At 34.6% G+C, this 16269-nt stretch overlaps 1 protein-coding gene across 5 annotated transcripts in view; it reads left to right on the top strand.

The window, feature by feature from the left end:
* KDM6A (lysine demethylase 6A) overlaps window positions 1-16269 on the top strand; it is a 251094-nt gene that overhangs the window by 83428 nt on the left and 151397 nt on the right. For all 5 annotated transcript variants that reach the window (XM_072615112.1, XM_072615110.1, XM_072615111.1 and 2 more), the window contains one exon: window positions 8871-8920. In XM_072615112.1, coding sequence (XP_072471213.1) covers window positions 8871-8920 — 50 coding nt within the window. The remainder of the gene's footprint in view (window positions 1-8870; window positions 8921-16269) is intronic.

The following is a 16269-nucleotide window of genomic DNA, read 5'->3' as shown; positions in this document are numbered from 1 at the left end:
TGGTTAAGAGTCAGAGGACTTTGACTCATATCCTGCTACCTTTGTGACTTGGGGCAAGTCACTTTACCTTCCTGTGTTTCCGTGACCTTCTCTGTAAAATGAAAGTGTTAGGCGTTGTAGGTCACCATCTCGTTGTGACCCACAGTTTAAGAAGTGCTGAAAAGTTCCTCCGTGGAAGAAGTTTAATGAGTAACTTCACTATTGTTTGTTTCATATTATTTCCTTTCACTTACTCTACATTGCAGCCAAATTTCCAGTTTTTTTATTTTTGTTTTGTTCCTTTAAGTTCCTATTCCAAACCTTGCCTTGCTTTCTTTTTTTAGGCTGTCCCTCATGCCTAGAGTGCACTCCCTCCTTGCTTCTACCTCTCAGAATTATTAGCTTCCTTCAAGGTTTGACCCATCTCTTAAGGGAAATCTTTCCGTTTTATACATAGCATTATTATTCTCTCCTTCAGATTATCTTGAGTTTCTAATTATTTGCATTTTGTGATTTACCATTAGTAAACCTTTGCAGGGCAGGAACTTTTTTTTTTTTTTAATATTATCTTCATTTCCACATAATATGCTTAATTATTATTGGATTGAATTGCTGAAATTACTCATGGTCAAGTTATACTATGAAAGCAGTGGTTTAATGTTACTAAACCAATTAGCATAGTAAATAACACTAAGATCACCATATAATTTTAATCTGTACAAAGAAACTTTCGATTGAAATGGGATGCATCAGGTTTGTGTGAGGGAGAGTAGAGAATCAAGAATAATGCCTAGCTTTTGAGCCTGGATCTCCACAGTAATGGAGAAATTAAGAAAAAGGTGATTCATATGTTGAGTATGTAAGAAGATTGGAAAGAAAAGGAAGCAGCAGAAATGACAGAACTTGTTAACATTTATTAGATTTTATTACTAGATTGATATACATTCACATATATTACAAGATTCTAGAGTCACTAAATAGCTCTGTGTCTGTTTCTTTATCTTTCAAATTCGAGGGCACACTCAATGGCTTCACATGTCCTTTCTAGTTCTAAATCTGTGGTCCTTTGAGCACAAAATATGTATTCTAAACTATTGTAAATTAATTTTATGGGGTAAAAAGGAAAGACCACTAACTACTGGGTAATCAGGAAAGTTTGCTTGTAAGAGGTGCCATTGGACCTAATTTTTAAGGAGAAAAAAGGATGGAAAGTATGCTATCCATGAGATTCATCCTCAGCATGTGGGTAATCAACTAACCTAGAGCATGGGGTTGTGGAAGCAGGGAGATACTAGTCTAGATGAGAAGTGATGAGGGCCTAAATTGGAGGGTGGTAGCTGTATGTAAATAGAATCAAGATCTGGCAACTGGTAGGATTTGAGAGGTGATAGAAAGAGAAGAGTTGAGGATAGTTTTTTTTGGTTGCCAACCTAGGTGGCACCATCCCTGACAGCAATGAGGGAGTTGAGAGGAAAAGGAAATGAGTTCTTTGAGTTTGAGATTCCTATATCACATCAAGACTGGAGCTTGATAAAGAGAAGAGATATGGTATACATAGATATGGAAGTCAATTATTATCATGACTGAGAGTGTTAGGAGAAGAGGACTGTGTTACCCAAAGGTTTAAGTGACAAGTTGTGAGTGATAAACTTGTTAAGAAGACAGGAACAATTTATATAATAGGTTAACACAGTTTCACAAAACCTTGAGGAGAATGTCCAGAAAAGGAGGCGAAGTCAATAAGAGTGTCGTCCTGTGCACCAAAAGTAAGAAGGAAAAGAAATGAAGAAAGGCCATTAGACTTAACAGTAAGATACCATTGGTGACCTTGGAGAAAGCAGTTTTGGTCCAGTGGTATGATTGAAACTCAGTGTGTGAATATTTACAGGTTAAATTATCATCACAAAGATGTGAAATGCATTTTTTAGAGAACTGTGTAATCTGGACATTGATAGGGATGGAGGTTGAGAAGCAAGAGTAAAATAGAGAACTGTATAAAATATTTTATTCAGTACCTTAGACAAATATGTGAGGAATCTTTAAGTTCTGGTACCTTTGAGTTCTGTAGAGTACCTTTGTCAACTAGCAAAATCAAAGAGATTGTTACAGGGAAAATGGTGCAAGAGATGAGAATGAAAATTAGGAAAGCAAAAAATCCTACCCTAAGGAAGCCAGCCTTTTCCTGTCTCTTCGATGCTGATGCCTTTTTTCTAAGTGGAGAGAGTGTGGGACCTGGAGTCAGAAGTCCAGTCTCAAGCATTTATCAGTTATGACCACAGGAAGGCAAATAATCTATATTTTCTTCAGTTTCCTCCTCTGTATGGTAGGGATAGGGAGTGGAACGGGGGAAAAACTTAAGGAACATAGGAACTTAAAGCCAAAAGTTATACTCCTTAAATCTTTACATGGAAGGAAAATTTAGAAAATGAATTGGATGGCTTTGATGGTCACAGTGCAGAAAATGTGCTCAGTGCATAAGAGATCAATCGGTCAACAAAACATCCCTTTTTTCTGGCAGTCTGTATTTTATTTTTTCAGATTATACTAGTCATATTAAAATATACTGTACTAGTACTATGCTATACTGTACTATACTAGTACTGTACTATGCTGTGCTATCTATGCTGTACTGTACTGTGTACTGTACTATACTAGTATTACACTCTACTATACTAGTACTATGCTATGCTATGCTATACTATACTAGTACTGTACTATATTATACTATACTATACTGGTACTTGCTATGCTACACTATGCTATACTAATGCTATACTATACTGGTATTATACTATACTGGTATTATGCTATGCTACACTATGCTATACTAATGCTATACTATACTAGTACTATACTATACTGGTATTATACTATACTGGTATTATGCTATGCTATACTAATGTTATACTATACTAATACTATACTGTACCATACTATACTGTACCATACTATACTATTCTAGTCATGTTAAAAAGAAAACAGATTCCCCCTAACCCCAATCAAACCTCAAGAAAAACAAAGTTGTTTTTTTTTTTTTTAAATATGCTTTGATCTATATTCAGATACTATAAGTTCTTTCCCTAGAGGCAGATAGCATTTTTCATCAAAAACCCTTCCCTTTATAGATGGTTAGGCCAAAGTCTTTGGAGTAATTTTGTATTTAATCTAAGAGACTCCGCAGTATTTCCTTGTTTATCATTGTGATCACGGTGTCATTGTACAATGTTGTCTCTATTTTTCAAGGAATCATTAATAATTTTATGCTTGAAGGGGAGACCCTTTTTTGTAAGAGAGTGGGGATGGTCTCTTATCGCATTGCTGAGAATAGCTAAGCCGTTTGCTGTACAGTATTGCTATTCCTGTGTACATGCTCTCCTGGTTCTGCTCACTTCATTTTGCATCTGTTCATACAAGTCTTCCCTTGTTTTTCTGAACGTGTCCCGCTCATCATTTCTTAATGCACAGGCGTATTCTGTCAGAATCATGAAGTTCAGCTTGTTTAGCCATTCCCCAATTGATGGGCGTCCCCTTAACTTCAGGTTCTTTGCCAGCACAAAAAGAGCTGCTATAAATATATTTGTACAAATTGGTGCTTTTCTTTGATATGACTTTGGCATGAAGACCTAGTAATGTACTGCTAGGTCAAAGGGTGCGCACAGTTTTGTAGCCCAAAAGTAGATAGGAGGACATGGGTAGCTGTAGGAATCAGAAAAGGTGTTTTTTTTTTTTTTTAAATAAAGGAGTTATTGAGGAAAGATTCCTCCTTCCTCCCCCTCCCTGTTGGGGTATGTTTGTGTGTTGTTTTTTTCTGTTCTTTTCTTTTTATGGGTAGTGGTAAGGACTATTAACTATGCTAAATGGAAATTAATTGCTTTAGGGAGAAGAAATAAAGGCTAGAACTCAAAAGTATTATGAATAAAATTATAAACAAAGGATTGCTGTTGATAATTGGTATAGGATCCTGGCTTGTTTGGAAAGAAGGAAAGTACAGCAACATTATAAAGTTTACAGATAACACTAAGCTTACTTATTTCCAAGTCTTTAACAGTAAACCAGGTAGATCTTACAGGTTGTGGAAATGAGGAGAGAATTAAACCATTGAACTTGTTTGTGAGCAAATAGAAGATGGTAATTGGTTGCTGGGAGGAGTGAAATTTAAACTTTGTTAGAATGATGCTTGTTTTTATCTTAGGGCTATAGGAATTATTTTGAACTGTTGTGGAACATATTAATCTATTGTACTGCTACAGTCACAAGTGAAAATTAAAGAATATTCTTATTATTAGGAGGGGCATAAAGGAACCAAAGAGAAAACATTATTTTACTCTGTAGGAACTCTTGGTGCTCCTTATCCTGAAACATGGTTTTTTTTTTTCTTTCTCAAAAAAGGTATAGCAAATCCCTGCAGGGTCCAGAGAAGCTACCTGTAGGGTAGCTAAAATGAACAAAAGTGGGGAAAGTGTGAGATTAGATCAGCTGTGGCATGAAGAAAGACTTAAAAAAAATTCTTTAGTGTGAAAAAATGAAAACAGGTGGGTATGATAGAAATTGGGTACCAACCCCTGACTGTTGGTAATTAACAGTGATTTTGTGTAAGATCATCTCCAGTGATGCTTATAATAGAAACAGCATTGGGAGTTGAATACTGGGTTCCAGTTCCAGTTCTCTCATTTATTAGCTATGCATTTCTTGGCAAGCCAGTTAACCTCTTTAAAATGGAAATAAAATATTTACATTAGTCTCAAGTGAGATTGTGATTATAAAGCTTTTTACATAATTTATTTAGATATGAATTGTAACTATTCTAAAACTTTTGATTCTGAGTGTATGAAAGCATGAATTTCATGGTTAGGGCAAACAAACATCACATTATAGAAAGCAAGATTGCTGCAATCCATCCTCCACGCTCCTGCCATCATGATTTTTCTTAAGGCAGATCGAATCACAGTATTTTTGTACTCAGTAAACTCCAATGGATCTTTGTTGCCTTCAGGATCAAATATAAATACTAATGTTTAACTTTTAAAGTCTTTAACAGCCTGGTGCCAACCTATCTTTGCAACCTCATTGTGTATCTCCCATTTAATTGTGCATCATTCATTGTATTTATATCCTCATTTCCTGGAATATACTTAGTGATTAATAAATATTATTGTCATTTGAGTCCTGTCTGACTCTCCTTGAACACCATTTGGGGTTTTCTTGGCAAAGATAGTGGAGTGGTTTGCTCTTTGCTTCTTCAACTCATTTTATATTTGTGAAAACAGGTAAACAGGGTTACATGACTTGTCCAAGGTCACATAGTAAATATCTGAGGCTGGATTTAAACTCAGATCCTCCTAACCCCATGGCTGGAGCTCTGTCCACTGGGCACCTTGGTGCCCAAATACTTATTGATTCATAAGGAATATCTTTTCATACTCTGGGTGGTTTGCTTAAACAAGTACTTGTTTTTTAGGGGAACACTGATATTTTTTATTTTAAAATGAGTGGTTTAGATTTTGCAACTCCTTTCCACTTGGCCTGTACTAATCCAAAGTTTAAAGGAAGAACTACTTTTTAGAGAAGGAAAGAAGGTAATAGTAATAATGAATGTGAAATTGATTACCTGAAGTGGCTATATAGTTTATAAATAGGTGACAGATTTTATAGAGAAGTAAATAAAGGAAAGAAGAGTCTTTTTGGCTGGGGGCATGGTGGGACAGTAAAGGAAAAATGTCTAAAATATTTAAAATTTTTTTCCCAAAATCATGGTGCCATTAGTTGATGCATAGCAAAAATCAATTGCAGTCTCAAGTCTACTTAAGATGAAATCTTAAGTCATAAAGTTGTGAATATTTGTTCAGTTTTTTTATACTATACTTTTCACTAGATAAGCATCTTTTGCCATGTTTATCTTTCCTCCAATACAAAACAAAATAGCACCATTATCCAAAACCTCATTGTTGTAATTGTGAAAATGTGTAACCAAAACACGAGCTTGATGATATGGAATAAAATAATTGTTCTGTTAATTTCATTGTTTTCCTTTAGAAAATGCTTATCTCATATGGTTCCACACTTGAAAATGTTACTGTGTGGGGGTGTGTGTTTCTTTCCCCAGAATACAATGTTGGCATTTTCTCTTACTCTATGAAGTTTATTTTATCTTGAATGTTAGTCTCTTGAATTTTCAATGGGATATATATATATATATATATATATATATATATATATATATATATATATATATATGATGACATTTACTGCTTTTAATATTTCTATGGTCATTAGTAAAACATGCAATAAATAGTGTTCTTTTGTTCATCATGCTTTACTTTATGAGATCCTGTGTATTTGACTGTGTGCAACTTCTTTGTAAGTCTTAACTGTTTGAACTCTTATAATATCAAAAGTTATAGAAGGAGGACATTTACAATAGGATAATTATTCAATAATGTAAATTGGTTAACTTCAATAATTATCTTGAATTGTCTTATGAATCTGACAAGTAAAATATTAGACAAAATTAGGAAGAACAACCAGGTTCTACAATGATATTGTGAACAGTTTTAAAATGATTGTTTTGTAGACCCATATTTGCACTGCAAATGGCACTGTACTTCCAATATACCCTGAGGTAGACATTGTTTACATTCTTAGGATGTTCATTTTTATATTTTGTTTGAATATCCCCCTTCTTGTGTTCTTGACTCTGGCTGTCTTTGGAACATATGGTGTGTATGTAATATACAGTAATTACTGTATTTTCCAAATTTAGGGTACCTTCTCTGCATATATATGTTCTTTTCATTATATGTAGAAATGTGATAATTATATGCTACTTTTAGCATTTAGATACACACTCCTTTATTTTTTTTCCATTGGATAAATCTCTTGTTCAAGCACTAACATTATCTCCATTCCTCTTTGTACTTAATATCTCTCATTCCCTCCTATTATTTAGTTTCAGCTATGTGAAAATTTTAAAGAATAATTATATACTTTCCCATCATCCCTCTTAATAGTATTTTTTGCTATGCTACCATTTTCTTTCTCCATTCCTTCCCATTTCTTACCCTTAATCCCTTTTTATTTCCCTGTATTGGTTTCTCATTTTTTTTCTTTCAAGATTGCATTACCTGTTATGTTCTGCAAAGCAAATCCTTTCTGGGATTCAGGGGCATAATACTGGGTGGTTTCTCCTAAAGTGGGTAATCAGGATAAAACTGGAGGTGTAATAGCGCTAAAGAGTAGAGAGTTAGGGAATGGGGGAAAGGAATAAGCATTTATTAATCACCTACTGTGTGTCAGAAACAGTGCTAATCGCTTTACACATATTATATTATTAGGAGTATTAGGCTGTAAGACACTTACTTTTGAATTTGAACACTTTAGTTAAGAAAATAAAACAGGCTAAATTACTGAAGAGTTTTAAACTCACATTTCTGCATGGTAAGCTAGTTTGAATTCAGTAGCAGGAATAATATGGAGATTTAATTTTACAGTATCAGATTAGAAGTGACTGTGGTAACCTACGTAGATAGCAAGCCAACAGGAAAGTAATATGGTGAAACACTTTGTAACTCAGTAAATCAGGGGTAGGGAATGTGCAGCCTGGAGACCACTGTGGCCTTCTAGGTCCTCAGGTGCAGCCTTTTAACTCGTCCAAGGTTTTACAGAACAAGTTCTTTTTATTAAAGGGGTTTGTTTTGTGAAGTTTGGATTCAGTCAAAGGCTGTACTTGAAAACCTAGAGGGCCACAGGGCGGGTTCCCCACCTCTGGTCTAGTTGGTTAATTAATTTTAGAGCATGGTAAATGAATGAGGCCATGTTAAAGGTTTGGAAATCATACAAATGATTGTCATACAGAAAAACTTTTCCATTTTTGTTGTTGGTGGTTGGTTGTTCGGAAACTCTACCAAGTGAGAGAGTATGTATGATTTATTTCTGCCCCTCACTTGGAAACTACTCCATAGTGCATACATGCCTTTATAATTATGATATATATGTAGGGTAGGATAGTCTGGGATGTAGGGAAGGCCTGAAGCGATAGTACTGTGATAGGCGTACCTCTCTGGGTCACTTTGAAAACATTGCTTTTAGAAACCTAAATACATCCTGTGACTGGTGGTTCATGCTTTTTAGTTGTCCAAACTGCTTTTCTCCCTTCTGCGGTTTCTTCAGCTCTTTAGAAAGACTTTATCTGGAGGCATGCTATTCTCCTTTATGCCCATCAACATATACATATTTCTTTTCCTGAAACTGTTGGAGATAAAGATAAAAATCGGTGTTTTTTGACTCAGTGATGGAGGTCTATTTACTACCTTCAGAAATTTTGTACTTTTAAAAAGTTGGTGAGGCCATTCTAATGGAAGGTTAAAGTAATTTTTTAAAAAGAAATCATGATAAAATTATAGGTTTCCATGAATGTGAATACTCCTCATGAAAAATACTTCTGCTTTTTTAATCTAAATTATGAGACATTTCTTGGAGGAGTGCAGAGGTGGGTGAGTGAGTGGGTATGTGGAGGGTAAAAGGGTTATGGGCCTAGAAAATCAAGGCCCCCTCAGAACCATGTTAAGTCCAGTTGTCTGTTATGAGAGGTTGAGAGGATTCGGGCCTTGAACCTACCTGACAAAATATAGATTTTGTGCTTTTGTCAGGGCTCTTCTTGGGCCACTCTTAACCTTTTTGGATTGGACCTGAGAAGTTACAATATTGTCTTTTATGTTATAAACATAATTATCTCATTTTTGGGGGGAAACAACTTTGATAGTTGTAACATCAAGCCTGCATTTTTCAGAGAAACTTTTAAACAATATAATGTTAGCTTTGGGTTTTGAAATCTTTTATTGATATCTTTATATTGTTGTCTTAATTTTTCTAAATCTTTTCTTTTCTTCTTTCAGCATTATCTGCATACCAGAGGTACTACAGTTTACAATCTGACTACTGGAAGGTTGGTGCATCTTTGCATTTCTGCTATTTACCACTTTATTTTGGCATGTTATTGTTGAGCTACATCCAAAATAAAATTTTATCAGTGACCATTTTATACTTTCTAGAATCAGTGATGTCATGGCAGTGAGATGAAGAATTATTTTACCTTACCATGTTTTTTGTTGGCCTAGGTCTGTTATAATAGTTGCATTGGTGCAAAGGTATAGTTGATAACTTTTTCCTTTGCAGTCTTCCTCCCTCTCTTGGTTGTTACCTTGGAATGAGGAAATTAGTAATGAAGAGTTGAATGTATGTGAGTGTTCAAGTAAGTGTATGTTGTGGGGAAAAGGTTGGTGGGAAAGTTGTCAGTATATTTAGTCCTTTTAGAAATATCATCTAAAAATACAGGAAGATGGTTTCGGACCTCTTATAAGACACATCATGCAAGGCTGAAAGAGGAAAATTGAGGAATTCAACAAAGTTGGATAACAAGTCATCCTGTTTTCTTATATCATTTTAATATGATTTATGGTAGTGGATGAATTTCTCACCGTGCATATAAGTTTTTAACGGTACAGATTCAAATTTAAGCACATGAGCATATATCTGTGTCAGCATTCTCCCAACAGTCTTGCACTAATATTTATTTCCCTTGATAAATAGGCAATAAAATATGTGATATTGTTGTGTTATCAGTTACCATTTTAGTATCGGACACTACATTCCCTCATTACCAGTTAGCGCTTTTTACACTTTGAATTTTCTATAAGTATGCTTTTTTAAAAGATGAAAACATCTGTTCATAGTTAAATTAAGAATAACAAAAGGAAGAGAAGTATTGTGATGGTGTGAATAGTCATGTTTAGAGTCAGGAAGACCTTGGTTCAAGTTGTATCTTTGACAGGTGTTGGCTAGTTGACTTTGGAAAAGTTGTTTAATTTCTTCTTGCCCCAAGCAACTTTCATTGTTAAAGGATGATACTTTGAAAGGGGAGGGATTGCATTGGGAAATGTAGGTAATAAAAGAACAAAAAGCCAATAAAATTTTTTGTTTAAAAGATTTTTAGAAAATGCAGTGAATTATTTCAGTAAAAAGTAAGGAATGATAGGTACCCCAGTGTTTAAGATAACTTTGTCCTAATGATTTGAGCCTAAGGCATGCCACTTTTGCTTATATGGTATGTGGTCCAGATTAAAGAAAGCACCTTAATGTTTCCTACCATTCATTGGGTTTAATTTAAAGTGAACTTGAGGAAAATGGTGATTATAATATTTTCTGATTCCTTTTTAAAGAACTGGAACATATCTGAAATGTTGCTGTCTTCCTAGTTAATACTCTAAACTTGAGAATTTGTTTCTAGATAGCTTTGTCCCTTTGACATTTGGAGAGCCCTCTTTTGATTCTGATTTATGAAGTTCTCTCAGTGCTGATGCCATTATGTGGAAAGCTAAATGCAACAAAGGACACCTAACTATTTCTATAAGTAATTCGTAGGAATTTGAAGTTTCTAATAGTTTGCTAACTAGAGGACAGTCATCTTCTGTGAGCATTGTTTAAACGTTCATAATTAATAATAAATTGTAATTATTTTCTTCTAGTTTTATTTACAGTTGATATTTATCTCTTGTTTTCATGCCTTACTTACATGCTTTATTTGATAGATTCATTTTTTAAACTGATGAATTCCGTTTCTTTGGGGGTACCCCAAAAAGGCCCACTGGTCTGTACTTTTGGTTACAAAGGAAACTAGGTGAAAATGAGATATCATTGGAAATGTGGATAAATCAGTGCAGATTATGACTGTTCCTGACAAGATGCAAACGTGTGATTTATCACAGGAATACCTCTCCTCAGCTTCCATAGCACTTTCACCTTCATCAGAACTCTAAATATGAAATAAAAATTTTTTGGCATTGAAAGGTCTTTATGAGTAATAATGACTCCTTCCCCAAACTCCTTCATATATTGAACTACTTTATATGCATTTGTCTTCATTTGCTTGGGTTTATCCTATATATTTTTTATGTGTACTTGTTATATACGTTTTATGTATACTATTAGAATGTAATCTCCGTGTGAGTAGGGATTGTTTCATTCTCTGTACTTGTATCCATGGTGCTTAGCAAAGTGCCTGGCACATAGATCCTTAATCATTACTGATTGATAGCACCTTTTGTTTTCTCAACACTGTATTCTCCACCACTCTTTAGTTCGACTTTACTATTCTGCTTTCCTTTTCTCACCTAGAATGTTCCTTCCCTTTTATCTGTGCCTTTGGACTAGTTGTTCCTTGTGTCTATCTCTTTAAGACTCACTTCATCTTCAGGAAGCTGTTCCGGTTTCCTTGTTATTTATTAGTAAGTTCTTCTTTAAGTTTACTTTGTTTTTATTTATTTTGTCCATAATCCCCAAGAGGGTCTTAACTATTTTTGCTTTTTCTGTGTGTCTCACTCAGTTATCTGGCTATAATAAATACTTAGTAAATGCTTGTTGATTGAAGTAGACACAGTTGTGAAGTATGCAAAATTTTTCTCCTCTTTTTGTATTCTTTTACGTCTTTTTTTAGAACTGTCACTTCTTGGTTTCTAATGAAAGAGCAGTTTCTTCCTTTTCCTAATTTCTTCATCAAATGTTGCTAACCTGGGCCCATCCGAGTTTATGTAGCAAAAGACTTCAGACGTTATCATTATTTAACAGAGAAGACCTAGATCCTTTTTACTTATTGTACTAGACTTGAGGTACTAACCAATCTCCAAGTAACTGAAGTACCTTTTTTGATAACTCCTTATACGTAGGTCTAATTCACTTTTAGTTGTTCTGGTTTTAGGGGAATTTATGTTCCCTATGCCTAGAGGTTTTAATTGAATCTCGAATTTAGCTTTCCAGAATAATCATACAAGTGGCAATAAGTTTGATGATACTTTCTATCTGTCTATCTCTGTATCTGTCTGTTTTTTTGTATATATAATATAAGTGAATATAATATATAAGTGAATTGGACTAGATAATTCATAAAATTTCATTTAATTCTAAAGTCCTATGAATGTAAATTTTCTTATCAAGGAATGTCCATATTGAAATTCTTGACAGGCTTATTTCAAAGCAGCCCTACAGGAATGTGATACAAAGAAGGAACTATGGACTTGGATTCAGAGCATATACTTCTGTTTCTTATGAACTGTGTTACCTGAGTAAATCACTTAAGCTCTCTAGTTTCAGGGCACCCATCGCACCCCCAGTAATAGAGGGTGGACTGGATGACCTCCAAAAGTCCCTCTTAATCTATGATCCTGTATTCATGGAATAAGGCTGTATAGCTAAAATACTATGCTACACATTTTTCCATTGCAAATATGCAGGTGTACTCCATTTTTAGATGAAACAAACATCTTTTTAAAAGATAAGTAATTCCATAGCAACAGTGTTACAAATGGCAAAAAAGTTTTAGGTAGTGAAATGTAGACTTCAAAAGGTTAGAAAACAGCCTTTTTAGAAACTGTAATCAGACTGCAAATGGGCTGGAATCCTGAATGAAGCTTCATCTGGCCTACCCTGTATGACTGTAAGTTACAGGTCACTCAGTAACTCATCTGTAAAACGAGGGAACTAAATTAAGTAATACTTGAAGTCCATTCCAGCTTTAGACCTGTGCTTCCATGAACTGCTGCTTCTGCAGCAGTTCTGGCTTTCTTAAATTCTTTTGTATTCCTTGAGCTTTGTACTTTCTGTAGCCCTGAGGCGGGATAATATTTCAGGCCTGCCCAGAAACCATTTTCTAAGAGATGGAACATAGTAACTCTTTCTGTGGTTCATTGTCTCCCTTCCTGCCCTGTAGTCCTTTCTCTCTGAACTCTGACCACTTCCTGACAATCAGAGGGCTTAGCACTCTGGTAAAAAAAGTAGCAGTGAGATTTGGGTGCCTTTTAGGGTGGGTTTCAGTGTAATATGTATGACGGTATTATTTTGAAACAGTTTTGGTTAAGGCAGTTTTATGGTGGTGTGATATAAGAGAAAAAGGTAAGATATATAATATTTTAGCTGTATTACAGATTTTTATTGGTGAACCTTAGAAACATTACTTGTGGCATGTGGCTTTTTTAAAATTAGCAAACATATTCTTAGTTACAGCTACCTGATTTATCACTATACTTTTGACCACAATGCATTGAAGATTGCCTATGGTTAAGAAATACGTGTGGCTACTCTCTTGTCAGCCATTCCCTATGTCTTGTCCCCTTTATATGGACCTGGGAACCTATATTTGCTGTACCAGGAGACACTGAGTTACAAGGCCATAGCCAGCAAATTACCATCAGCCTCTTTGCTATCAAATGTTAGTAGTTAGTTCAAGAGGCCATATTTTCTGGAAAACCTAGAAAGTATTAAGAAGAGATTATCTCTCACCATCAGCAGTGTCAGTACCTGCAGAGAGGAGGTCATTAAGAATGAGAATTGTGAAAAGACCATTGTCTTTGACAATTAAGGAATCATTGATGACTATGAGAGCACTTTCATTTATTTGACTGTTAAGCCAGAGATCCAGGTTAGTGGGGCTTCTTTTCATATGTTGCTTGGACTAAATGACTGCTAAGTTCTCTGATTGCATTGGAGAGTCTGTCTCTCTTTTTATCCAATATTTCTTATTTTAACTTTTTTTTACATTTTTTTACTTTCAGTGCCAAATTTTCTCACTCCAACCCTCCTCCCACATGTTGAAAAGACAGGCTATTATGATATAAATTATTTATGATGTCATGATATTTCCAGATAACCTATACTATGTACATACTCCCTGTCCCCTCTCTATTCCTTTACCCTAAGAGAATAATCGAGGAAAAATAAAGTGAAAAAATGTGCTTCAGTCTACAGTTGAGAGTTCTCCCTATGGATGGGGATAGCACTGGAGTAATTAACTCTTTCACAGTTGGTCATTATTTCCGTATTGCTGTTACTGTGTATAGTGCTCTCCTGGTTCTGCTCATTTTGGTTTGCATCAGTTTATATAAGGCTTCTTCCCAGGTCTTGCTCATCATTGCTCATATAGTAGTATTCCATCACAATCATATGCCATAACTGTTCAACCTTTCCTTACCACCTCAAAAGGAGCCAACATGCATATTTTGTATACGTGTGTGTGTGTGTGTGTGTGTGTTATTTTTCTTTGGTTTCTTTTGTTTCCAGACCTAGTAGTAATATTGCTGGTCAAAGAGTTATTATTGTTGTCATTGTTTAGTCATTTTCAGACTCTTTGCGATGCCTTTTGGACTTTTCCTGGCAAAGATACTGGAATGGTTTTGACATTTCCTTCTTTAGCTCATTTTATAGATGAGGAAATAGAAGCAAACAAGGTTAAGTGAAAGTGAAGCTGGATTGGAACTCAGGTCTTTCAGATCCAGGCCTGGCACTCTTATCACTGGGCCACTAACTCCCCCCAATATAAGCAGTTTTATTAGCCCTTTAGACATGGTCCCAAATTGTTCCCTGGTTGGACCAGTTCACAACTCCACTACTAGTGCATCAGTGTCTGTAGTTTTCTACATCTCCAGCATTTGTTGTTTTCCCTTTTTGTCATGTTAGCCTGTCTGATGGGTATGAGGTAATTAACTTAGCATTTATCTCATCAGTAGTGATTTAGAATATATTTCCATATGGCTATCAAAAGGTTTAATTTCTTCTTTTGAAGCATATCCTTTGACCTTTGTGGAACAGCTTTTAGTTTTATAAATTGGTTTGGTTTCCTATATATTTGAGAAATGAGGCTTTTATCAGAGAAACTTGCTATAAATATTTTCTCCCAGTTGCCTGCTTTTCATTCCAACTTGGGAAAGTATTGGTTTTCTTTGTGCAAAAAATCCTTTTTAATTTCATGCAATCAAAATTAATCCATTTTATGGCCTGTGATCCTTTCTATCTCTTATCCACTTATAAAAACTGACCTTATCCATAGTTAACTTTTCTCATATTTACCTAATTTGCTTACGTTACCACTCTTTAAATCATGTACTCATTTTGAGATTATTCTTTTATTTAGTTGAGTTTTCTTGAGCTTTGCCAAGTTTCCACCAAAACTGCTTTCCAGTTCTTTCAGCAAATTTTGTCAAATAGTGAGTTCTTGCCTCAAAAGCTAGGAACTTTCCATTTATTAAAAACTAAATTATTATATTAATTTACTGGTGTATATTGTCTACCTAATCTATTTCACTTATCTGCTTCTCTATTTCTTAATTGGTATGTAATGACTATTGCTTTGTAATATAAATATAGTTTGAAATATGATACTGCTAATTTTCTTCAAATTTTTTTTCATTGATTTTCTTGAGTATTCTTTACCTTTTGTTCCAGATGATGAATTTTTTCCAGCTTTATAAAATAATTCTTTGATGGTTTAGTATGGCACTGAATAAGTAAATTAATTTAGATAGAATGGTCAATTTTTATTATACTGAGTTGGCCTATCCATGAGCAATTAATACTTCTCCAGTTGTTTAGATATGTCTTATTCTTGTATTATAAAAAGGTGTTTTATAACGGTGTTCTTGTAGTTCCTGGGTTTGTCTTAACAGGTAGACTCTCAAGTATTTTATACCATTTATAGTTATTTTAAATAGAGTTTCTTTATTTCTTCTGCTGGGTTTTGTTTGTTTTAATACATAGAATTTGATTTGTGTGAGTTTATTTTGTAGCCTGAAACTTTGCTAAAAGTTAATTTTTTCAACTAGTTTTTTAGTTGTTTTTGTTAGGTTCTCTAAGTAAACCCGTCATATCATCTGCAGAGAGTGATAGTTTTGTATCCTTGTTACTTATTCCTATTTATTCCATTCTTTTACTTTTCTTATTTGTCTTGATAACATTTCTAGTAAAATGTTAAACGATAGTGGTGATAATGGACATCCCTTGCTTCTCCCTTGATTTTATTGGAAAGGCCTCTAATTTATCCCTGTTATAGATCAAGCTTGCTCTTGATTTTACATGCATGCTACTTATCATTTCAAGGAAGGCTTTATGTTTTCTGCTTTTTGGTGTTTTTCTTTTTTTACATTCCTATTAAATACATGTTGCATAGAAGAATTAAAATGAATGGGAGAAACCGTAAAACAAAACATAATACAAAAGAAAATGGTCTGCTTCTATCTTTGATCCAATTCCATAGTTCTCTCTCTGGATGTGGAAGGCATTTTGCCTTAAGTTCATTGGAAATTTTTAAAGTCCTTGCATTGCAGTGAAGTACTAAGTCTACCAGAAAAATTCCTTGTACACTGGGGTTGTTGCTGTGTACAAAGTTGTCCTTGTTCTGCTCCTTTTATTCAGTTTCAGTTCATATAAGTCTTTCCAGGCCTCTCTGAAGTCTTCCTGTTCATTGGTTCTCAG

The sequence above is a fragment of the Notamacropus eugenii genome, chromosome 5, assembly GCF_028372415.1.
Source record: "Notamacropus eugenii isolate mMacEug1 chromosome 5, mMacEug1.pri_v2, whole genome shotgun sequence".
Taxonomy (NCBI): domain Eukaryota; kingdom Metazoa; phylum Chordata; class Mammalia; order Diprotodontia; family Macropodidae; genus Notamacropus; species Notamacropus eugenii.
Note: the sequence above shows the minus strand (reverse complement) of the source record. Positions and strands in the feature narration are given on the sequence as shown.